General features: G+C 37.5%; 1 protein-coding gene across 1 annotated transcript; it reads left to right on the forward strand.

Moving 5' to 3' along the window:
• Nucleotides 1-14,856: 14,856 nt before the first annotated feature.
• Nucleotides 14,857-24,803, forward strand: LOC116246628 (RNA exonuclease 4). The gene is made up of 9 exons (XM_031618419.2): nucleotides 14,857-15,168; nucleotides 15,266-15,350; nucleotides 15,449-15,527; nucleotides 15,845-15,929; nucleotides 20,656-20,764; nucleotides 20,867-20,955; nucleotides 21,036-21,100; nucleotides 21,174-21,255; nucleotides 24,404-24,803. Exons 1-9 carry the CDS (start codon nucleotides 15,043-15,045, stop codon nucleotides 24,539-24,541), a joined length of 858 nt encoding a protein of 285 aa, XP_031474279.1. The 5' UTR covers nucleotides 14,857-15,042; the 3' UTR covers nucleotides 24,542-24,803.

A 24,803-nucleotide genomic window follows, 5' to 3' on the forward strand; every position in this document is an offset into this window, starting at 1 on the left:
GCATTGAAACAAATAAATTATATATTTTGGCTACTTCTCTCGATCTGCATGACCTTATAGTTAACAAGACCAGAAATTATATAATTGAAGATATCTAAACATTGTTTTCTAATGCCATGGTAGCTTGTCATCTGGAGGAATACCCATTGTGTTTTTCTGCCATACATTGACTGACATAGAGGCATATAAGGTGACATTCATGGAGAAAGATCACAAGGAGAAGAATATTGATGTTGCAGTTGTGTCATGAAGATACATCTATCTAGGATCCCCATCACATTGCTTTCACATTGTTGAAGTACCACGTTTGAAATCATCAGCAATAGATAGTAAATACAATCGTCTTTATTGTGATCCTGCAAACATGACAGAAGAAAGTAAAATGAGTGACCAATATTAACCACATAAACTCTCTCTCTCTCTCTCTCTCTCTTTCTCTCTCTCTCTCTCTCATCCATCATTCTCATACAACATATATAGGTAGCGGGCCTTCTTAAATATATATGGAAAATGGTCATCCCTGATTACTTGCAAATCATATATCAATGTCAAAATTACAACAGTAAATAACCTTTAAAGTTTAAACCATACATGAGGAGGTTGGGGCAACAACAAGATAGGGGCAACTAGGTCTCATCTCTATGTTGCAAGTGGAAAGGAGGAGGAGGAAGGTACCAATTTATAAGTTGAAGCACAACAGTGGCGTCACTTCAAAGTACCAAAAACAATCCTGGAACTTGGGGGAAGGGTGAAGGCTTCGGTCTTCACTCACTGGACAGTGGGATTAACCTCCAGATCACCCAAAATATAATAATCCTTAAACTAAAAAAGTACCCTAGCTGGATGAGGGAGAGATCTAGCGTGAAAGGAATGTTTATGTTTCGGTGTTTGCATGTAGACATGAATAGATTAACAAGCATGCAGGTTTTGCATGACCAACTAATTTAAAAAAAGAAACTAAGAATGACTTCAGACATTATTATATTGAAAACAGCTTTTCTAATGAAAGCGGCTGAAAGCTCAATAAATGTCAAAATCGATGTTAGAATGATTGTGAATCGGCTTAACCTTAATATATATTTTTAAATTAAAAAAAAATAAAAACATGAGAAAATGTGGAAGAGAAAACAATGTACATGTTTCCGCGCCTTAAAGAAAACCAAAAAATATTAAGAAAATTTGTATTACCTCTCTACGGTTTCCTAATTAGTTTTTTATTTTTAATGTATTTTCTCTAAACTAAACTCCTAAAAATATATCTCACTTAGTTCTTCCAGCTTGAGTTTAGACCCTGGACCATTTAATTTCCTTTAATGATCAAAATCACGAATTTACATGATTTTAGAGTTCCTCCCTTCATTCTTTATGTGCAGCCATTTACAGATGTTCTGCAGTTTATGAAAAAAGAAGGGTAAAATTTCATGACACTGGAAATTATCCTCTAATTTTTTGTGCCCAAATTAGCCAGTGAGAGATATTAAGCAATAAATAAAAACGACTCTATATAATACTAATTTCCTTTCAAACCTGCTGTTTGAATTTAATATAAAAAAAAAAGTTTTTTTTGTGGGTTCATGTGGGCAGTTGCCCAGCCCACACCTACCCCTGGCCCTGCATCTAGAGCTCCTTCATGTTATATATATATATATATATATATATATATATATTATAGAGGATCGGCTCCTACTTTACTATTATATTATGTTTGGAAACTTCAACACCTGAAATAGCACAAGATCAAGAAACCCCAACTCCCCAGAAGACATCATCATAAATAAAAAAAGAAAGAAGGAGGTGGGGAATGATAAAACCTGGTCGCCGAGAGGAGAGTTGTGCAGGAGGAAGCGGTGGAGGTCGAGCTTGACAGCGGCGTGGGCCAGATTCTCAGTGTTGAAGTTGGCAGCAAAGAGAGGGAGAGCACAAATGCTTGAGGTTAGGGTATCTGCCACGGAGACTAATGGGAACCAGATCCTTAATGGTGTTGATGCAGTTTAATACCCTTCCTTCTGCCTAGTGTCGAGTGTGAGGTGGAAGTAGGGTATTTGGGTGATTTTTAAAAAAAAACTATTTTTTTTTATCTTTTAACTTTGTCATTACTTTTTGTTTTGTCTTTACAAAATGATTCTTTTTTTCACTGATCGGAGGTATTTTGGCCATTGCCTGCTTGCGTGCTTTGTTGCACAATTTTTTTTTATGCATCAAAAGGTGCATGGAACCATCTTTTTAGGCTACCTTTCCTTCTCTTTTTAAAGTAGGATGTTTGACCGAATAAATAAGAGATCGAGTTGTGTGTACAAAGGTGTGAACACAACAAATATATCGTTCACAAAAACAGAAAGGGTTCGGGTATTTTAAAAAAAAGGTATAAAATATATTTTTTAATCTTTTAACGTTTTCGGAGTCTTATTTTCACCCTTGGAAAAAAGCCTCTATTTTTTACTTTACACACTTCTAAAATGCATAGTGGTGCACCAGTTTCGAGTAGGAGTAAGAAGGGGCGAAGAGGTTGCTCTGGAACACTTGGATGAACTACCTACTCGAGACCTTAAAAAAAAAGTGTGAACTAACAAAAAAGTGTCTCTAAAGTGTGAACTAACAAACTCTTAAAAAAGTGTACAAAATTCATTAAGTAAACTAATTGCAATTGTCTCCTTTCAAACTTCGAAATAACAAAAAATGATGCATGCAATTTGCCGATATAAAATTCCAACAAATCGTATTTGATTTGACAAATAGGTGGGCTCAAGTTCTTGGACATTTTTCAAAATGAATTTGATCTTGCATGTTGACTACGACCCTTGAGGCGGACATTACGTCCTTAATTTCTTTTCTTTGGCTTTTTTTGGTCCTTTGTCTCAAGGCTTTGCCCTCTTTCTCATGTCGTGAATTTTTCTAGGTTTTATATATGGTAAAAAACATAAGAGATGATGAAAAATCTCTAGAAAGGTACAATTATACATATGTAGGTCCTCATGATATTCGATATTTTCTCTAGAAAAAAATTGAAAGTTAAGCAATTAATAGATACAAATTTAAAAACACAAAGCATGAGAAATATATCAAAAAATTGAGGAAAAAATTTCCTTACCAACTTTTTTATGTTTTCTCTTATCTGGAGAAAGCATGAACGAACTACTTGCAATAGATTATGAAGACATACAAAAAGTATGAATGAGCAAAGCAAAAAGGGTGTGAACCATCAAACACATTTGAACTTTGTCTCCCCAACTATAAATACATGTGAGAGACATTTGATTATCTATACGCCTTGTTACTTTGGTGTCATTTTACGAGCTCTTCTATACTCTATATGAGCTTGTGTAGGCACTTGCCTACACACACACAGAAATTGTTTATTTAAATATTAGTGCCTTATAGACGTATACTTATCTACGTATTGTACCCCTCAGCTATTTTATTATGCCTATGGAGGGCTAAATATTATTACTTTTAATTAGAATCCTTCGACTAAAAATTTCTAGCTCTATCACTGTGATACTTATTCTATTCCCTATTTGATAAGTTCATGATTGTGCATGCATAGCTTAGTACATAGCACCTCCTTTCTTTAATTTTCAGTGTTTTAGGTAAGTAAACATTTTGGTAGTTATTTTCCTTCAGATACTTGCATTAATTTAAATAATATAGTGTAACTAAATTTAAAAAATATGACAAATACATTTTACAGAACGCTATATTGTTGATTTTTTTTATTTACTGCCAATGCCAATCGGTGATATGCAACCACTCCTCGATCTGGAGATGGATAGCTTCAAATGCAAGAAGTTTGAGACGAACAGTTTCAAACAGCTGGTTCGAGATGAAGTTAGTATCATGTAAAGTTTGTTTCATTTATATTTCTTAATGTCTCTCAGTGGTTTGGGCACAAAAATTAGAGATACTGATCACAGTCATTAACTTTTACCCTTCTTTTTTCATCTCTTCAGATTGTTTTAGAATTGGATGTATCACAGATATCTAATCGCCATGTCTGTAGATGGCAGCACATAAATAATGAAGGGAGGAAGCCTAAAATCATGTCAATTCATGACTTTGGTAATTAAATGAAATTAAGTGGTCCAGGGGCTAAACTCAGGTTAGAAGAATCAAGTGACGTATATTTTGGGAGTCTAATTATAAAAAAAAAATTAAAAAATATAAAAATAGCCATCACGAAACCCGTAAGAGGTAATACGATTTTCTTAATTTTTTCACTAATGATAGATCGTATTTCCTTTTTTCTATTATTTTAGTCTCTTTTTTTTCACTAAAGTGCAAAAACTTGTACATTGTTCTTTTACTTCTTTTTCTCGTATTTTTAATTATTATTTGATTGATGTTGGTCACTCATTGTACTTTGTTCTATTATGTTTGCAAGATCACAATGGAGACTCTTGTAGTTATCACCCTATTGTTGATCATTGCAAACATGGGATCAGCGGTAAGTCTAATACAACATTGCGATAAACTCCCCACCAGTGTTACTATGCCAGATTTGCTAAAAGCGATGGCCAGGGATACTTATAAGCCCTACATGATGGCTAAGGCTAGTATCTTGCTGGTTTCAATTATAAATATGTGAACCATCTTGTCATGGTGCCAACTCGATCGCCTATTTGGAAGCTGTTTTTTTTAAAAAAAAAAAAAATATTGGCAGTGGCTCCCAATTTAACTTTGGTTTTCTCCATCAAAATATTCAGGAATGAAATATCTCTCCCCCTCCGAGGAATGTAATCATCAAGCTTCTTCCTTTCTCCTCACCAGACATAAGAAGTATTTTGCATGTACCTTCTGATGTAGCACTAGCTATTCAATGAATAATACTTCAACAATGTGCGTCGCCACCAATTGAATCAGTGGTGGAGTCAAAATTCTTTACTAAAGGGCATTGTTAATTTAAATTTCAAACATTGAAGGGCACGATTAAATTAATAGTACCCCTTAGTAAAGAAATTCCTGACTCAGCCACCACTTCAATTGGTGGTGACTCACATTTTTGAAGCTTTTGTTGAATAGCTAGTGTTGCATCATAAGTGGCATGTGAAATACCTCTTATGTTCGATGAGGAAAAGTGAAGAAACTTAGTTACACTCCTCGGGAGGAGAGAGATAGTATGTTCTTGAATATTTTTCTCTAGAAATTCTAAGTTAACTTGGGTGCCAACTTCTTTTTCAAAAAAATACAAGTTCCCTTCCAAATGAGTGATTGAGTGGGCACCATGACGAGAGCCCACACATAGATAATTGAAACCTGAAGGACACCGGCCTTCAGCAAGAGCTATCATGTAGGGCTCGTAAGTATGTTTGACCATCGATTTCAGTGAATCTGGCATGGTAACATGGATGAGGAGTTTATCCCAACGTTGTATCGGACTTAGTGCTGATCCCATGTTTGCAATGATGAGCAATAGGATTGTAAATGCAAGCATATTCATTGTGATCCTACAAAAATAATAGAACAAAGTAAAATGAGTGACCAACATTAATCAACTAATAATTAAAAAATTATGAGAAAAAAGGTAAAAAACAATGTACAAGTTTTTGCACTTTAAGGAAAATAAAAAAAATACCACAATAATAAAAAAAAAGCACATACGATCCACAACAACCCTGCGGGGAAAAGGCCCCCTAACCTTTTATTCCAGCAGCAAAATATATATATACAACAAAAATTGGCAACCATTCTATCGTGAGGGCTAGAACGAGCCACGAAGAGAAACAAACCAAGAGGACACCAAAAGCTGGAGGGACCAGATTTACATTGTTTGGGTTAGAAGAGACAAAACATCATGAGCAGGTTGTTGTTGTAGAATTTGCACTCTATGAAAGAAGTTGTCATAGTTGCTTTGCCATCTCTGAAAGGGGCTACATTCTTCAAACGTGGCCCGAAGTCTTTAAGCCAAGGCCCGTTGTAAGAAATAAACAATATATTCTGAAACCTCTCCAAACCACAAACCCTTAAGAGCTGATGGAGGATAGTGTCTTCAGGTAAGTCATTGTTGTCCTCCCACCACTCTACTCCTTGGTCAAGCTGCAGTCCACTCGAGTCTTTAAACAAAAAGGCGACCAGCTTTCTACTATTAGAAGCTACAAAGGCAAATTGCAGACAAGCTTGACCCGTCAATATAAAGGGACACTTGTCAGGAACAATCCCCATAGTCAGCCAAACTTGTAGGTCTTTCCTGTCATGTACAGAATTCCTCATGGTAATATAGAAGCCATCAACACAAACCTGCCAGAAGGCATGAGAGTCTTATTGAGGAGATAAGGTTACTTCATTATGGATTGTCGAATTGTGTCTACACCATATTCTCTATAGTATGATGTGAAAACAGCTTTTCCAGCACTTCATAAGCCAACCTCTTTTGAAACTATAAGAAAACCAATGTTTTAACTCTATGACAATGATGCGTTGTGAGAAGAGATTTCTCTTGAATTTAGAAGCAACTAACTCCCAAATTTTTGAAGAATGCAAACAATAAAAAAGAATGTGGTGAGCAGACTCTTCATCTTTGAGGCAAAGAACACATATGTTGGCTAAAGAAATGTCAGTTTTCTTTTGTCTATCGAAGGTAGGGAGACGATCACTGCATATGCGCAGCGTGATGCAACCAATGCAAGCTTTGTTCCAATCGTCAAGATGCTTTAACCCCACACCCCCTCCAACACCGAGCGGCAGAGAGTCTTCCAGGCAACCAACTGCACACATTTCCTGGCTTCTAGGCTGCCTCAAAAGAAGTTAGCTATAGTAGCTTCAAGTTTATGTTGAATAGACTTAGGGAGCATAAAGAAAGAACACCAGTAGCCAATGAGGCTTAAGAGGACATACCTTATCAAACAAAGACGTCTTGCATAAGATAGGAGCTTAGAAGACCAAAGGGAAAGCTTTTTTTCCACCCTCAAAACTAGAGAGTCAGATAAGCTATCATGAATATTACCTGCAAAGAGGGAAACACCCAAATAAGGAAGAGGTAGTGAACCTTGCAGTCAGTCTGAACTGTTGATGAATGAGAGAGGAACTCTTTGTTCCCCCCAAAAAAATAGCATGAGATTTATGTGGGTTAACACATGACCTAAAAGAGATCTTAAGGGCCTCAACAGTTTTGCATAATCTCATTATAAGAGTGATGGTCACCTCTAGAAAAAATGATAAGGCCATCAACAAATGTGAGAAGAGAAGGGCAAGCCCCAACCCGAGGGATATAGGGAGGGGTCAAGGATTCATTCCAATGTCTGTACTCTAAATTTCTAGAGGGCTCTTCCATAACAACAAGGAATAGATATGGAAACATGGGGTCCCCATGCCTCTCTGCGCATAGGGTGAAAATCTCCTGGAATCCCATCAATGAGAACAACAAAAAGAAGCAAAAGAAACACATGTCATAACTCTGTCAACCCAACCCATGCTGAAACCCAAGTCGATAAGAGCATTCTTAAAAAAGGCCCAGCGAATTACTCTGACGCAGGCCTTCAAGCGAGTGAATACATTCATGAGCAACAACAATATTCTCTGTGATTGATCGCCCTGGAAGGAATGCACCTTGGTCCTTGTTGATGACTTTCTGCAAGCATCTTTTCATGCAATAGGAAAAGAATTTAGATATAATCTTATACAATACGTTGCATAAAGCAATAGGTCGGAAATCATCAACTCTGCAAAGACCCTCCTTTTTGGGATGAAGGGAATATAGTTACGATTAATTTTCTTAACCAATTTCCCGGTGCATAAGAAGCTATTAATAACCTGCACTAAATCATAGCCAACAATGCTCCAATGGTGCTGATAGAAGGAAGTTAGGAAGCCATCTGAACCTGATGCACTATTCCCATCCATGGAAAAAACCACATGCTTCACCTCGTCAAGAGTGGCCAAGAGAAGCAAGGTGGCATTATCCTCTACCAACAGTCGAGAGCCATTAGCCTTGTTATTCAGACAACAGCCTGAGCCCTCCTCGGAACGAAGAACCTGATAGAAAAAATCATCACAGATAGTTCTAATGTGATTCACATCGTTGATTCTAGTCCTTGCATGCTCCAAGGCAGATAAGGAATTCTTCGTTCTATGACCTTTGACTATTGCTTGATAGTAAGCCGTATTACGATTGCCCTCAGCCATCCACCTGACACGAGCTCTTTGCCTCCATATCTTCATCTTCAAGGGAGGCTTGCAATTCCTTTCTGATTAGAATCTCATGATTTTTGTCACTAACAGTAGAAGCCAAATCAAGAGATTGGATTTTGTCAAGTTCATCCTTAAGGGTTTGATACAGAGTGAAATGTTACCCACACAATTCCTAGCCCAACTAAAGAAATTAGATCGAGTGTATTCCAGTTTCTTAATCACCCTCATAAGGGGGCAGCCAAAAACTCTTGAACTCCAAGCCTCTTGTACAGGGTAATTGCACTGTGGTCTTCTGGCCTAGAAATGGAAATATTTGAACTGAACAAAACGTTTATGAGGGTTTGAAGTGAACCATGTAGACACTTTAAGAGCAGAGTGGTCAGAAGTTGATCTAGGAAGAATCCACATATCAGTAGAACTGCTCCATTGAGTCTTCCAAACATTATTAATAAAAGACCAGTCTAACCTGCACAAAATTTCACTCGCACCTTGTCTGTTGTTGCTCCAAGTGAACATACGATTAGGGTCAGACAGTGGAAACAAATGGTAGTTCGAAGCAAACCTATTAAAGGAAGAGCATGAGTTAAGATTAGGTTGGCGGCCGGTTTTGTCTGATATATTCAGCATAGCATTGAAATCTTCAACTAATAAAATCGGGCTTTGGAAATCAAACAAAATGTTCTGCAGATACATGAGTGTCCAAACTCTTTCAGCTTAACGCAGAGGAAGATAAATACCCTAGCTAGAAACTTGACATAAGATTGTTTATCAGTGACCCCCAGAAGAATCGAATACCTATGCATATTAAAGACCAACACAGATAATTTTTGTGGTTTCCATCCACAGAGGATACGAACCACACCATCGCACATATCAGCATTGGACATGGTAGCAATGAGCCAAGCAAACCAGAGTTAATGTGGAGCCAATCAACATGAATAAGGTTGTCAAAAATAAAAAAGCTATCAATGGCATCATGTTATACATTGAGAAGCAAGTCATGCCTAGCAGAATATCTAGCAAGACAACAAATATTCCATGCTAAACACTTCATTGAAGGGGAAGAGAAACAATACCTGGTCAGAAGCATTACCTTCACCGACACTAGTAGGAAGGTCAATGGTCTAGGATGGTGAGGAGGTGTCCAAAGGGGCCTCTACCCTGCAATGGCTCACACGTTTGTGCTTTTCTACTGGCCCTGCTGGTTCCGGATCGGCAAAACTGTGATTCACAGTATCCTGTGCAAATTTCCTATGACTAAACAATCTGATGCCCCTTCCACGGCTATGAGTGATACCCCCTGTGGAGAACAAAACTTTAAAATTACTGGCTAGTGGATCAACATTATGAACATCCTCTTGGACATCACGGGGAGCTTTAGCTAGGGGCTGAGATCTGTGCTTAGAGGACGATTTGAATGAAAAACTAGGAGTATGTCAGTAGGCAAACTTTCGATCCGATAGAAGGGGTTAACCATGTTGGTCTGGTTCTCTGTCGCATCCCTGATGATATCTTTGCCTTTTGCTGTCCTTATGGTAATGACATTTCTAGATTCATGGTGGGAGTGATTCACACGAACTTTATCAGTTTGATCCTCAAGAGGCTTGACGTCGTTGGTGGTTATAGGACTCCTCGTTGGTTTCTCATGAGTATCATCTAACTCCATTAGAGCAGACAATTGATTCTTGGATGTAGGTAAACCCTTTTATCCTTCCACTGTAGGTTCTTTGCTGAAACTAGATGCCTTCGTAGAGTCTTTGCCTTTTGCCACCTCATGTTGATAAGTCCCTTGTCCATGGGATTCACGCTTGGGGCATTTATCGGGTGGGTGAGAGTTAACACCGCAGTTCCTGCAAAACCGTAATCTCTCCTCATACACTAAAGGTTGGGTGAGGGTGTGGTTATCCTTTAGCACAAACTGAAATTCAAGGGGAAGTGAGCACTCAGAGGAAGTTCAACTCTGATTCTAGCAAAATCCCATCGATTAATGTCTCTGGTTTTAGTATCTGTTTCCAAAAAGTTCACCCTGAAGACCCTTGGCTATGTTGTTAAAGATCTGCGCAGTCCACATATTCAGAGGCAAATGTGGGAGGCGAATCCATAGTGGGGCAGAGAGCGCAGGTGGCATGGTGAGAGGTTGCCCTGGCTGCCAACGGCAAGTAACTAGAGTCCTACCCCCCAACCCTCCAAGCTGGCTTCTGAAGAATGCATTGTAGTTGTTGTTCATCCTCAACCCGAATAAGAAATGTGCCACCAGCGAGAATGGTGAACTTCGGGTAGGCTTTCCCTACCCATTACGTGGTGAGTTCCAGAAACACAAAGGAGAAATTGCTACACCCATTAGAGGAAGAGCCTTGCAACCTAGCCAAAGCTGCCCATTGGAATGGGCGGTTCATCTCTTCATAAGCTTCTTTAGGAATGAAGATTTTAAATCTGCCATCCTGAATCTCCACCTCCAGAAGGTGCTCTGGTTGACTGCCAGCAAAAGTCCCTCTAGTAACCAATGAAGCCCATGATCTTCACCACACCCCTGTTCCATTTGAATACCAAGGGAAGACGGTGTGGGGGAGCCTCAAACTGGTAGTTCCCCTTTATTTGGAAGAGAAGATTCTGATCCTTGTAGAGGGGGGAAGTCCTCTTCGGATGCCATAGGCATCTCCATGGCCCACGGTCCCTCCCCCACCCAACGTGAGGGGGAAAAAACTCTCGGCCTGCCTAATCCCTTCGACCAGCCAAAACCATAGCAGAGTCTCTCCTCCCAAAAAGGTCAACAAGCACATACGATCATTAGTGGAAAATATTAAGAAAATTGTATTACCACTCAAGTGGTTTTGTCAGCTTTTGTTTTTATATTTTTAATGATTTTTTTTTTTCTAACTATACTCCCAAAATATATGTTACCTGGTAGTATAGAGGAGCTCGTAAGATGGCACCAAAGTAACAACGGCAATAGATAATCGAATGTTTTCCTGGCATCTATTTATAACGTAGCTAGCAACTTTTGCTAACTGGGGAGACAAACTTCAAACCATCTGGTGGATCACACCCTTTTTGTTTTGTTCTTTCATACCTTTTTTGTGTCTTTGTACTCTATTTCAAGTAGTTCTTTTTTAGGAAGTGTCGGGAGAGCCTTTTCCCAACATTTATTTAAATAATTGATGACGTGAAATGTATATGTGATACAGACTTAGTCACCACGATCTCTATGCATTGACATGTATGTTTACTCTTCTATTATTTATCGGGTTTGTTATAAACTATATATAAGTTGGCTGACTATAAAAGAGTTAATATTTTTACAGCCATGCACCTTCCTGACACCCTTGCTTTTCGCTTACTTTTTAGCATGAATTTAAGAGGCCTGGTTTTTATCCCTTAGTCTGGTACCTACCAATCACGTTTTATATATATATAGGCTCCAACATTGGTTGGTGACAATATTTCTGCAGTTTAAATTTTTATTAAACCTGCCTTGCACTTGTGCATGAAAGTGGATATTGAGCATTACCATTTTTTTTTGAAAAGGTTGCTATTGGGTCTCTTATTACATGATATATTTCACCAACTAAGCAGATTGCTGATATGTTCATGAAACCCTTGTCTCCGCTTCAACTTGATGATTTTCGAAACAAACTTGGTGTATGGATTTCATCTAGCTACCACCAGATTGAATGACAATGTTAACGATAAGACATGTAACACAGTCATGAAATGGACAAGAGTCATGCTGCTGACAAAGATCACAACGACGATATCGTGCAAGCTGGCCCAGACATGCATGCTGAACAATCTGGTGAAGATCAAAATCTCTCAATAATTTATCCCTCCCATGATAGAATCAAGAAGTTCAATACAATGAAAGAGAATGTAAATCTCCTTGTGAAACCAATTGTATTATTTAAAGATAATGAGATAGTGCATCTCTCGGCACCTTGAATGAGAGCTATCGTGAAACCTATGCAGGTATCAGGAATATCGAACGAGAGCTATCGTGAAACCTATGCAGGTATCAGGAATATCGAACCAAGTTAAAATCTTGACCATCTTCTTCCTCCGTGTTCTTAATAGCATCCTTTCGCACCATTATAGGCAGCAATCATGCACATAACACGAGGGGATTCATGTATTGCTGGCAAATTGCATGTTTGGCACAGATGAGTCTGGCAAGATCTTCTCATTCACTGAGGTGGGTATAGGCTTTTATGTCATAAAGTGTATTAAATTGAGGCAATATGTTGAGCCTCTTCTATTTCCTCCTTGGAGAGCCCTTAGCACTAATGGTATATCATATACTATCGTACACTTATAAATTTCTAATTCATTGCATCATCTTCACTTACAATAACTAGTAAACGCACCAATATAGTAAAGATGCTTTTCTCAAATTATAATTTGCGGCATTGAGGTCTAAAATTGGAAGATTATTTGGCTTGCTTTTAGGGGAAAACTACTAAAAGATATCTAAAACATGTGCAGTAAGTTGGATGACATTGTTGGTTTGGGAAACTTCAGGTGGCACTAAAGAGCAGTATTTATATATGGTGATGGGAAGGCAGCTGGTATGACCAAGTTATCTACCAGATCTACAATTTCCTTCATTGACTTGTATACATTTTTGAAAAATCAAAACCAGCAAATATACAGTGAATTCTCTTTGTCTATGTATGGAGGATCAGTAAGTGGAACCAACATCCACTACCCATCACTACTAGCTTTTACATAATTGATTTATTTTCTTGTCAACTTGAATTTATTTTGTAAAATCGACCTTATAAATTCATATACATTGACCATTTTTTAAGTGCTTAACCAATATTTCGTAAACGTTCAGTAATCAACAGCTAGAACGTCTATTTTTTAGCTTATAAAACTCATGTTGTATGTCCAAATCAAAATATGATTTTTATGTTGAATTTTGAAGTTTTAGGAATGAATGGCATATCTACATAATTGGTTTTTATGAAAAACATGTACAAATAAGTGACGGACCAGTTGATTGGGTGCTTTCAGAATAGTTGTAAAAAATAGTACAACACTCTGTCTGTGTGTAATATAATATAATATAGTGTACTACTAATTATTATATTATATTATATTTATTTTTATGTTATATAGTTAACATTTTACTAAACCATTCTTTTAGATATTTTTTGTAAAAAAGCTTGATGATCCCACTGAATACTTAATTTTGTAAATGTTTAATTTCTTAAATCCGGATTTTGAAATTAAAATTTTCATTTGACATTACAGAAAAAGTAACAAATGAAATTATAAGGCTGCAAGTGGCGGAGACATTAACTAATGCATTAGCATTCGGTGCTTCCCAATCCAACCTTTTCTTATAGAAAGTGATAAAATATCACTTGCTTTTATTTTTTCCTAAGGACATCTCTTTTCATGGGCGAAAAAAAAAAAAGGAAGAGAAAAACTCCTTATACCGGGTTCATGCTTTCCAATCGAAATCTGACCCGACTAAGTTAAATTGGCTCTCTATTAATTTTTACAAATTTTCACGTTTTATTTAAAATTAATCTGACTCTGTGAGTGTAACCTTTGAACTGATTTCATAGAAAAGTGTGTTACTTGCGACCTTCTTCGTGCTTAGAAGTGTTTTTGAGCAAGCAAAAGAGAGACTACGTTAAGCAGCTTAATGTTAAAAAGTAAAACCTGGTTCGTTAAAAGTAAATATAACACATCTACCTACTTTAGGCCAAGTTCATGTAAACTCTGATTTTCACTAGATCTAACTGCTTAATTAGCACCAACGCCCAATTTACAATGTCTAGTGCCCTCTTGGGCCGATGGACCAAATTCCAAAGCCTTGGAGTGTGTTTGTTTCAACGTGGATCTGCATTGATATGAGACCACTAAAATCTCAAATCCGTAGATTTAAGGTCTCCCCTCTCCTCTCTCTCCTCAAACCATTCAATCCACGGTTTTTTTACAATACACGTTACTGAGATCCTCAATTTATTTAAACTGAAATCTTCCAAAGCACACCTTTTAATGCACCTTCAAATAATTAGAGACTATCAAACCCAACCTAAAATTTTGTCTTCACCTTACTAATGCCTGATGGTGGTTCCTTCATTTGCCGATTGACACAACTTAGTTTCCCGTATCGGCGTAAACCACTTCCTCCCCATTCATATATTAGATGAACACTTTTTTTATTGGGATCATCCTTCCAGTGGATGATCACAGAGATTATGTTCTTGTGGATTTTGCCGCCGATTGCTGGATATGGAAAATGCGCATCCAGTAGGAATAGCTAGGAAAGTTGAAAGGACTAAATTATTGAAACGTGAACTCTCAAGAACGCTTTCTGGCTTTCGGGGAAGATGGAGTGAGAGTGGACACTCGTGGAACTTGAACTCCGCTTGTTTATAATAAGTTTTAACTCAATTTGGGTTTGATCCATTTAATAAACATTACACGAACTCTGCTTGTTTAATTCAAGTTTTAACTCAATTTGAGTTGAGTTTGATTTGTTTAATAAATAAAATTTAGAATTGAGTTTACACGAGCGAGTTCGAATTGAGCCAAAATCAGTTCAGCATCCCTACCTTACTGCCCATCGTATGCCGTTTGGTTGTTAATATTATTTTTTGTTTTTGCCCGTAAAGCTGAATCTTTCAGCGAATCAGCAGCCCGAGCCGATTCGATTTTGCATTTCCCGATTCACCCGGCTCCTCGTCGCCCTGCCCTAACCTTAAACCGGCGAATGCCCTTAGATCCGAACCCGGTTCTATAGCCTGCTCGGCTGCTCCTCTCCATCGCACTCCACTGCCCTCCGTCGTGCGTTGGGCTGAAAGGAGGTGAGAGAAGCGGAGGAGGAGGAAGAAGAAGAAGGCAGCAGGGTCGAGAGGCCTCGGGATTCCGCAGTTCCTATAGTTACAAGGTAGAGGAACGGGGCAGCACATGGGGGTCACTGGTCATGGTGTTACGGATGTGGTTGGGAAGGGAGGGAGCTTCGTTCAAACCAAAGCTGGAGAAAAACCACCACCAACTTCCTCCCTTAATCCCAACTGGGCACAGCTACAAGCGGTTAGCGTCTCTTTTTCTCTCTCTTGTTGTGCTTCTCTTAGTACTTTGTCTGGATGAATGGAATTTGAATATGTTTATCTGTTTGTTGATGCAATAGAAGCTGAAAACCGGAACCGGCAAACCAAGAGCTCGTCCCATTCAATCATCGACCGCCAATGTCAACCACGAAAAGTCTCTTCTAGGTAAAAGGTGTCTCTTGCATCATTCTCTGTTTTCCTTTAGTCTAACACAACGGGATGTTCTAACTCTTCTTTTCCCTTGGAGGATATGAAACTTACAGGTAAGCGGAAGGAAAGGTCCGATGAGGAATCCTCGGCATCAGCATTGGCAGTGCTAACTCCGAAGAATTCTGACTGCAGGTTGGCCATATGGAGAGTTTAGAATAGTTTGCGCGATGATGTTACACGGAGCACTTTTTGGTGCTGAAGTCTTGTTGGTTTCTGAAGTTTGATTCTACTTGCACCTGTACAGATTGAATAATTGCACGCCGTCTTTCCTTTTAAGATTAACAAACCGACTCCATGTCCATTTCAATTATGCTTTTTGTAGAATATAAGCTGCCAATATCGAGATTCGGGATGTTGGTGTCTACGGCATTCTATTTTTTAGCACGTTCCGCTCGCACATGAGAGTACATGTTTTCAGTCACCTTAATTTTCTATTTATTGTTCTTTAGTTTAACAGATGTGGTTGCAATGGATTGTGAGATGGTCGGTGTCAGTTTCCAAGGAAGCAAGAGTGCTCTTGGAAGGGTCTCACTGGTGCGCATTCTATCTCTTACCTTAATGTCTTATCTTTCTTTTTTTTTTTCCCCCTTTTTTAACTTCTCATTTAGCTTTTGTCAATGGGGTGATCGTGTTGCTTGGACGAAGTCATGAGTCTTTCCATATTATCAGATGACCGGTTAAACATCTTTTTCTGTTACAGATGACTAAATCTAACCCTCTTTTTATGCTTATTAGTATTTTTTCAAGCGAGACTAAATGAGAACAGCTCCTGAGCTTGTCTATTGATATACCTAAAGATTTCATGCTGGATTTTGTTAGTTATCCGGCCCTTATTACTTCCAAAGAATGGAGTATGATAAAGTATGAAGATCTAAATTGAAATCGAGAGGTGCTTTAGAACATAGCCACAAATACAGTTGTCTGTTTTTTGGCTAGCTTTTTCTTGGGTATTTTCGGGAAAGTTGATTGAAAAAATTAAAATATACAAGAAATAATAAAAAAATTATGAAAATAAGGGTTTCACACTAATTTTCTTGCAAAGATATTCATGAAGATTCAAAATACTTTTTGAGATTTTAGAATGCACAAAAGTAGAGAGATGCACTAAAACTATCCATGAATGAAATGTTTTTATACGAAAATGGAAAATATGGTATACTAATGCTGATTTTCCCTAAAAAGCAGGCTATATTGTCTTCGTATTTCGTAATAAAACTGCATGGTTCTGGATGTTGCCTTTTTTAGTGACCATGCTTATAAAACCTTGGGTTCTGTTTGTTTCACAGGGTATAGCTTTTATTTGAAGTGTGTATGATTTGAAAATATTCTGGTCACGAGTACTCCCTACTGGGATGAGATGTGAAGGCAGACAATATTAGGAAATAGTTTTGCCAACTGTGAGAAAATGCTTATTTTTTGTGTAAAAGTGGGTGTGTTCAACGTTTCAAACCACTATAAGTGAGTCAAATAGAGTTTGTGCATGGGAAATTCCTTCATTGTGGAACCTAGCAGTTCTAAAAGGGGACACAGGACTATCATTGCTGCTGAAAATGTCAAATCTGTGAAAAGGACAACCAAATGAGCGAAGTGCATCTAATACACAAGAGTCTACTATAAAGATGACTGATTAGTTGAATCAATCGATTAAAAAATTCTTCTACAGGGTTATCTTTCTGTGCTGGTCTTATTGGGTTTCTTGTCTAGTTTTTGTCTTATCGCTTGGATGTAGTTGTGAATTTGGATGTTTTAGTCATTATAAGAGGCATTTTCATATGTTCATACAGGGAAGATTCAAAATTTTGAACCAAGTAAAATTGCAACATCTAGAACCTTAAATGACTAATTTTTTTCAAATGTTTCATCAATCAAACTCTGCACATTCAGTTGACTTATTTGCAAAACTTATCCTGAAAAATGAGTTTTTTTATGTATGCATCACCCTAAGGTGGTAAGCCACTGGTTAGATGTATGGTAAGCCACTGGTTTTTCATGTTCCAGAAATCATGTTTAAAGATTGAAGTGTCCTGATCTGAATCATATTTTTTTACACATAGATTGCTCAATGAGCACTGCTAGACTGCAGGATGTGAGGTTTGAACATTTGTTGCATCATATAGTTTGGCAGGTGTTTTGAGGACCACACATTGAATAAGGAATGCAACTTCTGGACTCTGAGCTGACAACAGAAGCCTTAACTATACATTTTGGTCTCATGAACTGAAACAGAAGCTTCATTGTTTCATTGTTCTACAAAGCTTATACAGGAGAACGGGAACCATGCAAGTTAATTGACTGCAGAATTTGGGCTGTGAGGTTTGAACATTTGTAGCATCATACAGTTCGGCAGGTATTTTGAGGACCACACATTGAATAGGGGAATGCAACTTCTGGACTCTGAGCTGACAAGAGAAGCCTTAACTATATACTTAGGTCTCATGAACTGAAACAGAAGATTCATTATTTCATTGTTCTACAAAGCTTATACAGGAGAACCATTTGGTTGCAAGTTGCAACCCCATGCTGAGCTTCTGTTATCTTCTGTTTGCTTGTTTATTTGGAATATGTGGAGAACTCAGATTGGCCTTAGAAGTTTTGGTTATTTCACATGCATAGGGCTGCACGTGGTAGAAAGTTCACAATACAAGTTTGGACATGAAACAGGACATTTGTGTTTGCAGCAACGGTATAAGGGGCTCAAAGGAGGATTAAGCATGCACTTGTGTTGGAATTGTTGAGTTTTGTAGATGCATGATGACAATTCGTGGCCCAATATGCAGCTTTTGCTTTCTTTGTGACCCTCTCATTAGGAGCTCCTGTTTGGACAAATTATTCTATAAAGAACTAGAAAATCGTATGGGTTCCTCAATATCATGGGCAATTAGATGGCTAATGGAAGATAATTAACTGATGCAGTGTGGTTTAGCGGGCTGGGCCCAGACTTTGATCTATTATGAATCTTAGGATGGATAATATTTAGTCTTATTTGGATGTTCTAATGTTTCTTTGGGTTTGGACATTTTTCATTCTAAGACCCGAGATCCAATTCGGATTCAAGGTTTAGCCCCTTTAGAAAGGTCTCTTATTTGTTTTTAGACTAATTGGTGATTAAGAAAAGCCTTACTTTCCTTTGCATTTGATTTCCCTTTAATTTTTAGTGCATTTCCCTTCGTTTCTGTCTTGACGTGGGAGCTAGTGTTGCCTCAGGTAGAAGTTGCATATAACGGTTCCGTTAACCATTTTACTGGTTAGTATCCTTTCCAGATTGTGTATGTAGTTGATCTCGCTTTGGTGTCCCATCTTATTGATATCGACCGTCAAGCCCTAGATGTTGTCGCTTACATGGGTGACATACAACAACAGGCCAAACAGAAATTGCAAGGTAGCTATGAGTCTTACAAAGCCTATGTTGACCAGGGGTAGGAAGGAGTCAATTTTGAGGTATGTTAGCTTGTCTGGGTCTATTTTTGTTCAGAACGTTTTCCTGTTGGAACCTATCACAAGTTAAGCTCCCCTTATCAGAATCTTCAGCACTTAGGGAAAATGCATACCTCTTAGATCTTCCCGATGATTGGAATATTCCCCAATCTTCAATGTCACCAATCTATACCCCCACCATGATGCAATTGAATCTTCAGCAAGCATGCAATCCAAGGAAACTAGTCATATGTATGGGGATTCCTCAAGCACTTCGGGCCTGCAACAGGACATACCAGTAGGTCAGTGTCAAAGGTTATTGATTCTATTGCAGCCCCATCCCGACAAGGCGAGGCTCCTTGCCGTATGCATTCAATGTGAGTCAAGTCAAGGGCCACCCTTCCTATCATGGTTCATTGTCAGCTCTCCATCATATACCTTCCTCAAGAGCCAAACTCTTCAACTCAGGGAGGTTGATGCAGTGTAGTTTAGCGGCTAAGTCACCTGGACGCTGCAATTTGACTGCTGCACCCGTGTCGACACGACTCGGGTGCGGGTGTGGGTGCAGCTCGGATTCACACCTGACTTGAGTCAACAAGTGTCGGGTGCAGCTGACCGCACCAGATCATTTTTGTCCATTTTGGACATGCACCCGACTCGCGTTTGACTAGAGTCGAGTGCGGTCAAACCTCGTCAAGCGTATTTTTGTCTTTTTTTGATATTTTTTATTTTAAAAAGTTTTAACGTTAAAAGAGGGTTTAACATTTTTTTTCCATTTCTTTGTTCTGTCATGGTCTTGTTGTTTTTTGTTTACTTGTTTAATGTTCGTACTTTGTAAGCATGTTAATGCTTAATATATTACATTCATATACACAATACATTGTAACATATAAGTATGTAATATATAATATTCATATATAATTTATCCATAAAGTGTGTAGTGTAGTGTATAGACTATAGTGTATACTCTAAATTTCTTAATTCTTATATATGTGTGTGTGTATATATATATATATATATATATATATTATAATAAATTAATAATAACAAATAAATATTCTCGTCGCACCGCTGCACCGGCACTTGCACCCGCACCCCACACCTAGGTGACATATTTTAGCGGGCTGGGCCTCGGACTTTGATCCATTATAGATCTTAGAATATATAGTATTTAGTCTTATCTGGATGTTCTAATGTTTCTTTGGGTTTGGACCTTTCTCATTCTGAAACCCGAGATCCAATTCGGATTTAGGGTTTAGCCTCTTTAAAAAGGGCTCTATCTTTGTTTTTAGACTAATTGGTAATTAAGAAAAACCATACTTTCCTTTGCATTTGATTTCCCTTTAATTCTTCATGCATTTCCCTTCATTTCTGTTCTTATTGGTGCCTTTCTGCAGGGATTAGATCTAACAATCTAATGTCTGCATCATAAGCACTACATCTTTTCATTTTAGGCATTCAAAAAATCCTCTGTGCAGTTGTTGTGGTCATGGTCAGGGAGATTGGAGTAACACAACTACTATTCAGTCACTACCATTGCTTAAATTCATGTGGTGTTCATAAGCTAGTAGAAAAATTGGAATGACACCTCATCTGCTTCATCATATGTTTATTTTCCTTTGGTTCATAACTAGTTAATTTTTCTTTCTTTTCCCAAAAAAATCTTCCACAGGCTTAGTTGTTATATATATATATATATATATATATATATATGTATATATATATATATTCTGTCTTACAAATAGAATTCTGTTAAAGGAAAAATCTGATCGAGTTTCAATAGTAGTTTTGGCTAATTAAATGTGCTGATTAAATGATAAATTTTAATGGTTTGGCTCATGTACAGGTGAACAGCTGGGGTAATGTTGTATATGATGAGTATGCCCGTCCATTAGAGTATGTTGTTGATTTTCGTTCAGAAATAAGTGGAATCCGACCTCATAACCTGAGAAAAGGTTGTCTCTTTTATCTTTCAATCCTATTTTTCATGTAATGTGGCATTAGTTCTATCATTTTCTTTAGTGGACCACAATAGTCTGGAAATTTTTCAATTTCAGCAAAGGATTTCCACACTGTGCAGAAAGATGTTGCTCAACTAATCAAGGACAGGATCCTTGTTGGCCATGCTTTGCATCACGATCTCAAGGTATAAATATTTTATTTTGGCTCTCTGGAGTTGTTGCTAGTTGCTTTTGAGTTTGAAGTACTTCTTTTTATGTGGGACAGGCTTTGCTATTATGTCATCCTAAAAGATGTACGAGAGATACTTCTCATTATTTGCCTTTCAAAAAGTAAGCTGGTTTCCTATTCATCTGAAATTTGGTTTCTTCTGCAAAATCTTATGATACTGCTGACTATGCTCAGCAAAGAAGGGAAGACAAGAGCACTTCGTGATCTTGCAAAGGAGCATCTTGGAGTAGAAATTCAAAGAAAACAACATTGTCCGGTGAGCTACCTTCTTTGGATGTCCAAGTGAATGGTGTCGCTTTTAGTTTGTTAATACATTTAAACATTCAGCATGTCATGATGATGCATTTGTTACTATGATATATTACTTCCTTATTGATGATTCAATTATCTGTTATTTTTAGTTTGGAAGCACAGAGTTATTCTCATTTAGCAAGCCATTATCCAGTTTAGCTGTACATGTGTTATGCAAATGTTATGAATGCTTCATGTATTAGTCTTTATGCCTATCTTTCTCTAACATCTTTTGTTAATTCCTTGTTTTCTCTCAATGAAATGAAAGTATTTTCAGTATATTTTTTGGTGGTCAGAGGGGACCTTAAACAACTCATTTCTAAACTGTGTTTCTTCATCCACTGTTCATGTTCTAAGTCATGAAGGTGCATTAAGTGCTTATCCAATGGAATTGATGGGAGACCTTCAACATGTTACACAGTTGATTTGCTCATCTTGATGAGTAGAGCCCCCTATATTTCCTCATCAAATGTCTCCTGTTGAATGATCTCTACTGTTTTTTTTAATTGCTTTGTGTTTGTGTTTGCACACGTATCTATGTGGGTACTGTTATATAATATCTATATGTGTGTGTGTGTGTACTACATTTATATATAAGGTTGATGTAACTACTTTCTTGTAAATGTTGTCATCTTTTTTTTCTTTTTTCCTGTCTTGTGATGTAACTCCATTCATGTCCAAACGGCATTTGTGGTGTAAGTTATCTAGCTGTTGGGAGTGTCCGATGCCTATCCCAGCTAGCTGGGTAGCTGTGTGGCACTCCCTACAGCTATATTGGCTACACGTGTAGCATATATGTTAGCAAGCCACACAACCTCCCCATGATAGTTTGCTTCTTGGAATCATTCAGGACTATAAATGAGAAGCTCCTTGTGCAATGTGAGATTATATCATCATTAAAAGTAGCTTGTACTAAGTGAAGTATTAGATTGTCATCTTTGAGAATAATATCCTTGTAGCCTTGAGTTCTCATTTATGTTGTCTCAAAGGGCCTCCATAGTGACAGTGCATAGCTGAATTTGTTGAAATTTCTCGTTGATGTCTTGAGATTCATGCAAGGGATGATCTTTAACCCTTTGGTCGAAAATGTTGGTGCTTGCGCACTTTCCTGTAGCTCATTATTATTATCATCATGGGATGCAACAATGTCAACTCCACTAACTATGCAATGTGGGCCTCAACTATGAAGCACCACATCCATAGGAAAGGCTTGTAGGGCTATGTGGAAGGATCCAAGAAAGAAGCCAAAGCCTTCAACACAGGAAGATGGTGAACAAAGAAGTTGAAGGGCTCGAAAGAGATGAGAGAATCAAAGGCATTTTAATCGAGTCAATGAAGAAAAAGGATTTGCTGAATGACATAAAAAGCTGTTAAAATTTATGTAAATGTCTCATATATGAAAAATTGAAATCAGCTGTCTGCATCTATGGCCGGATGATTTTTTTTTTTTTGTCACTGAAAACCATCACAAAAGGTGAATTCTATTGCTGAAAACTGAGGTCAAACAATTGACTGTTGCCAATGCATCTTTTGTGATAGTTTTTAGCAACGCAAAATTAAAAACAAATTCATCCAGCCACAGAGATAACCAACTGATTTTAATTTCTCTCAACATGTAGTGTCGTGTTTATTTCTCTTCAGTCTTCACTTTTTTTTTTCTTTTTTTTTATTTTCTTCTGCAAAAAGCAGCAAATTGCTGGCTGTTGGCTAGGTCTAACAGCTTGCTAGTCCTCCTAAATAGAGGGTAACTGTCTCTCTCTACTCACATCCTCTTGTATTCTGTTCTGTAGAGTTCTAATATATTCCTTTTGTGTCCTTATTGCACATAAACTGTTTGTTCTTTGGGTTCTTTGAACCCATACTTTATTGAGCCTTGGTGCTCTTGCTTAGGGTCTTTTTTTCTTTTCCAGACCTATTTTCCATCTTTACAAAGCACCCAATATAACGTCATGGATTTTAAGTAGCACTTATATTAGGCCAATCGAGTCCAATTTTCTGTTAGTGAAGTATGAGATTACCTTTAAAAGATGAATGCGAGGAAGGATCTTGCATTTCGTACATACCTTTTGGAGGGGAAAAAAAACCATGCCTAAACAAGGTGTCATGTCTCGAAGTGAATAGGTTTCTGCTATTTCCAGTTTATGGGTTGAACTAGGGATTCTAGCAAAGGTCTTGAAATTGAACAGCATCAATTAGAAAGCAACAACTTTTCCAATTTCTTAATGGACTAAGATTGGAATTCGAACAACCGAGGCCAAATCTTCTCCATTGTCCATATATCCCCTTGGTGATGAAGCTTTGTCTAGAAAAATTTGTTTTTCGCGAGAAAATTTTGAGAATCCAAAACATGATAAATACATAAAATAATATAAATTATTACAAAATTATGAGTTTTTATTATTTTCTTATAAAACCATTGACACAAATTCAAAATAGTAACTAAAATTAAAAGAAACTGAAAAATGATATATATATATATATATATATATATATATATATAATACATATAATATACATTTGGAAGAAAATGTGACTGAAGAAACTTCTGAAGAAACACTATATTTATGATTTGGCAAATTTCAGAATCATGATCTTTGTGCTCTTCGTTATTCTCTTTTTCTTCTTTGCCTTTCCAACTAGTTGCCATTGGCTGTTTCAGATACTGCTTGTTGCTAGAAGTCACCACTTGCTAGTAGTAGATTATCTTGGACCAGTTTGAATCTGATATCTAGTTAGTGCATACCAACATTAGTTGTTATCCAACTTGGCTGCTGATGTTGGTGACTTCTCTTTGTGGTTCTGTATCTCATCCAAGCTGGTGTCTGTCTATCCATCAAATTTTTCTCTTTGGTGAATTAATAACTGAATTTAAGTAAGTTGTGAGAATTCCGGGAGGCCCTTTTCCATTCGCTTTTACCTCTCCATGTCTCGTTTCGATTCTCAGGTTTCCTTATTTAAATACCCATTCCAGATCTGCTTCTAAGAAGTGTTTCTTTTGTTGTCATGCAGCAAAAAGTTTGGAAGTTCTTTGATTATGCTTGTTCTGTCAGCGAATGGCTTTTTGCTTTTATTGTGTCAACTGACGTTCTGATTGAGTAATGCACTAATTTCAGATTGAGGATGCCCGGGCTGCTATGCTTCTATATCAGAAGTACAGGAAAGAGTGGGAAAAGCATGTAAAGGAACAACGGAGATTTTCAAAGAAGCAAAGAAGACGTAAAATTGCCAAAAAACAGACTGAGAAAGATTAGACGACTGCTAGCGTAATATTTAACAAATATACAACACAAAAGTTTTTAGCACTTCTATAGGACAGGGAGGAACAAACATGAAGCTGTTGTGCAGTATGACTCTGTCCTGTTGAAACTTTCGAATTTGATCATTCATATGGGAAGAATGTGCTGGCTTAAGCATATCCCTGTGTTTTGCATCAATTATTTGCCAGATGAATAGGCTTGTCCCAGTTCTCTGACTTGGTTTATCAATGAAGTACATTTTTTCTTTTAGCATTTA

The sequence above is a fragment of the Nymphaea colorata genome, chromosome 2 (genome assembly GCF_008831285.2).
Source record: "Nymphaea colorata isolate Beijing-Zhang1983 chromosome 2, ASM883128v2, whole genome shotgun sequence".
Lineage (NCBI taxonomy): Eukaryota > Viridiplantae > Streptophyta > Magnoliopsida > Nymphaeales > Nymphaeaceae > Nymphaea > Nymphaea colorata.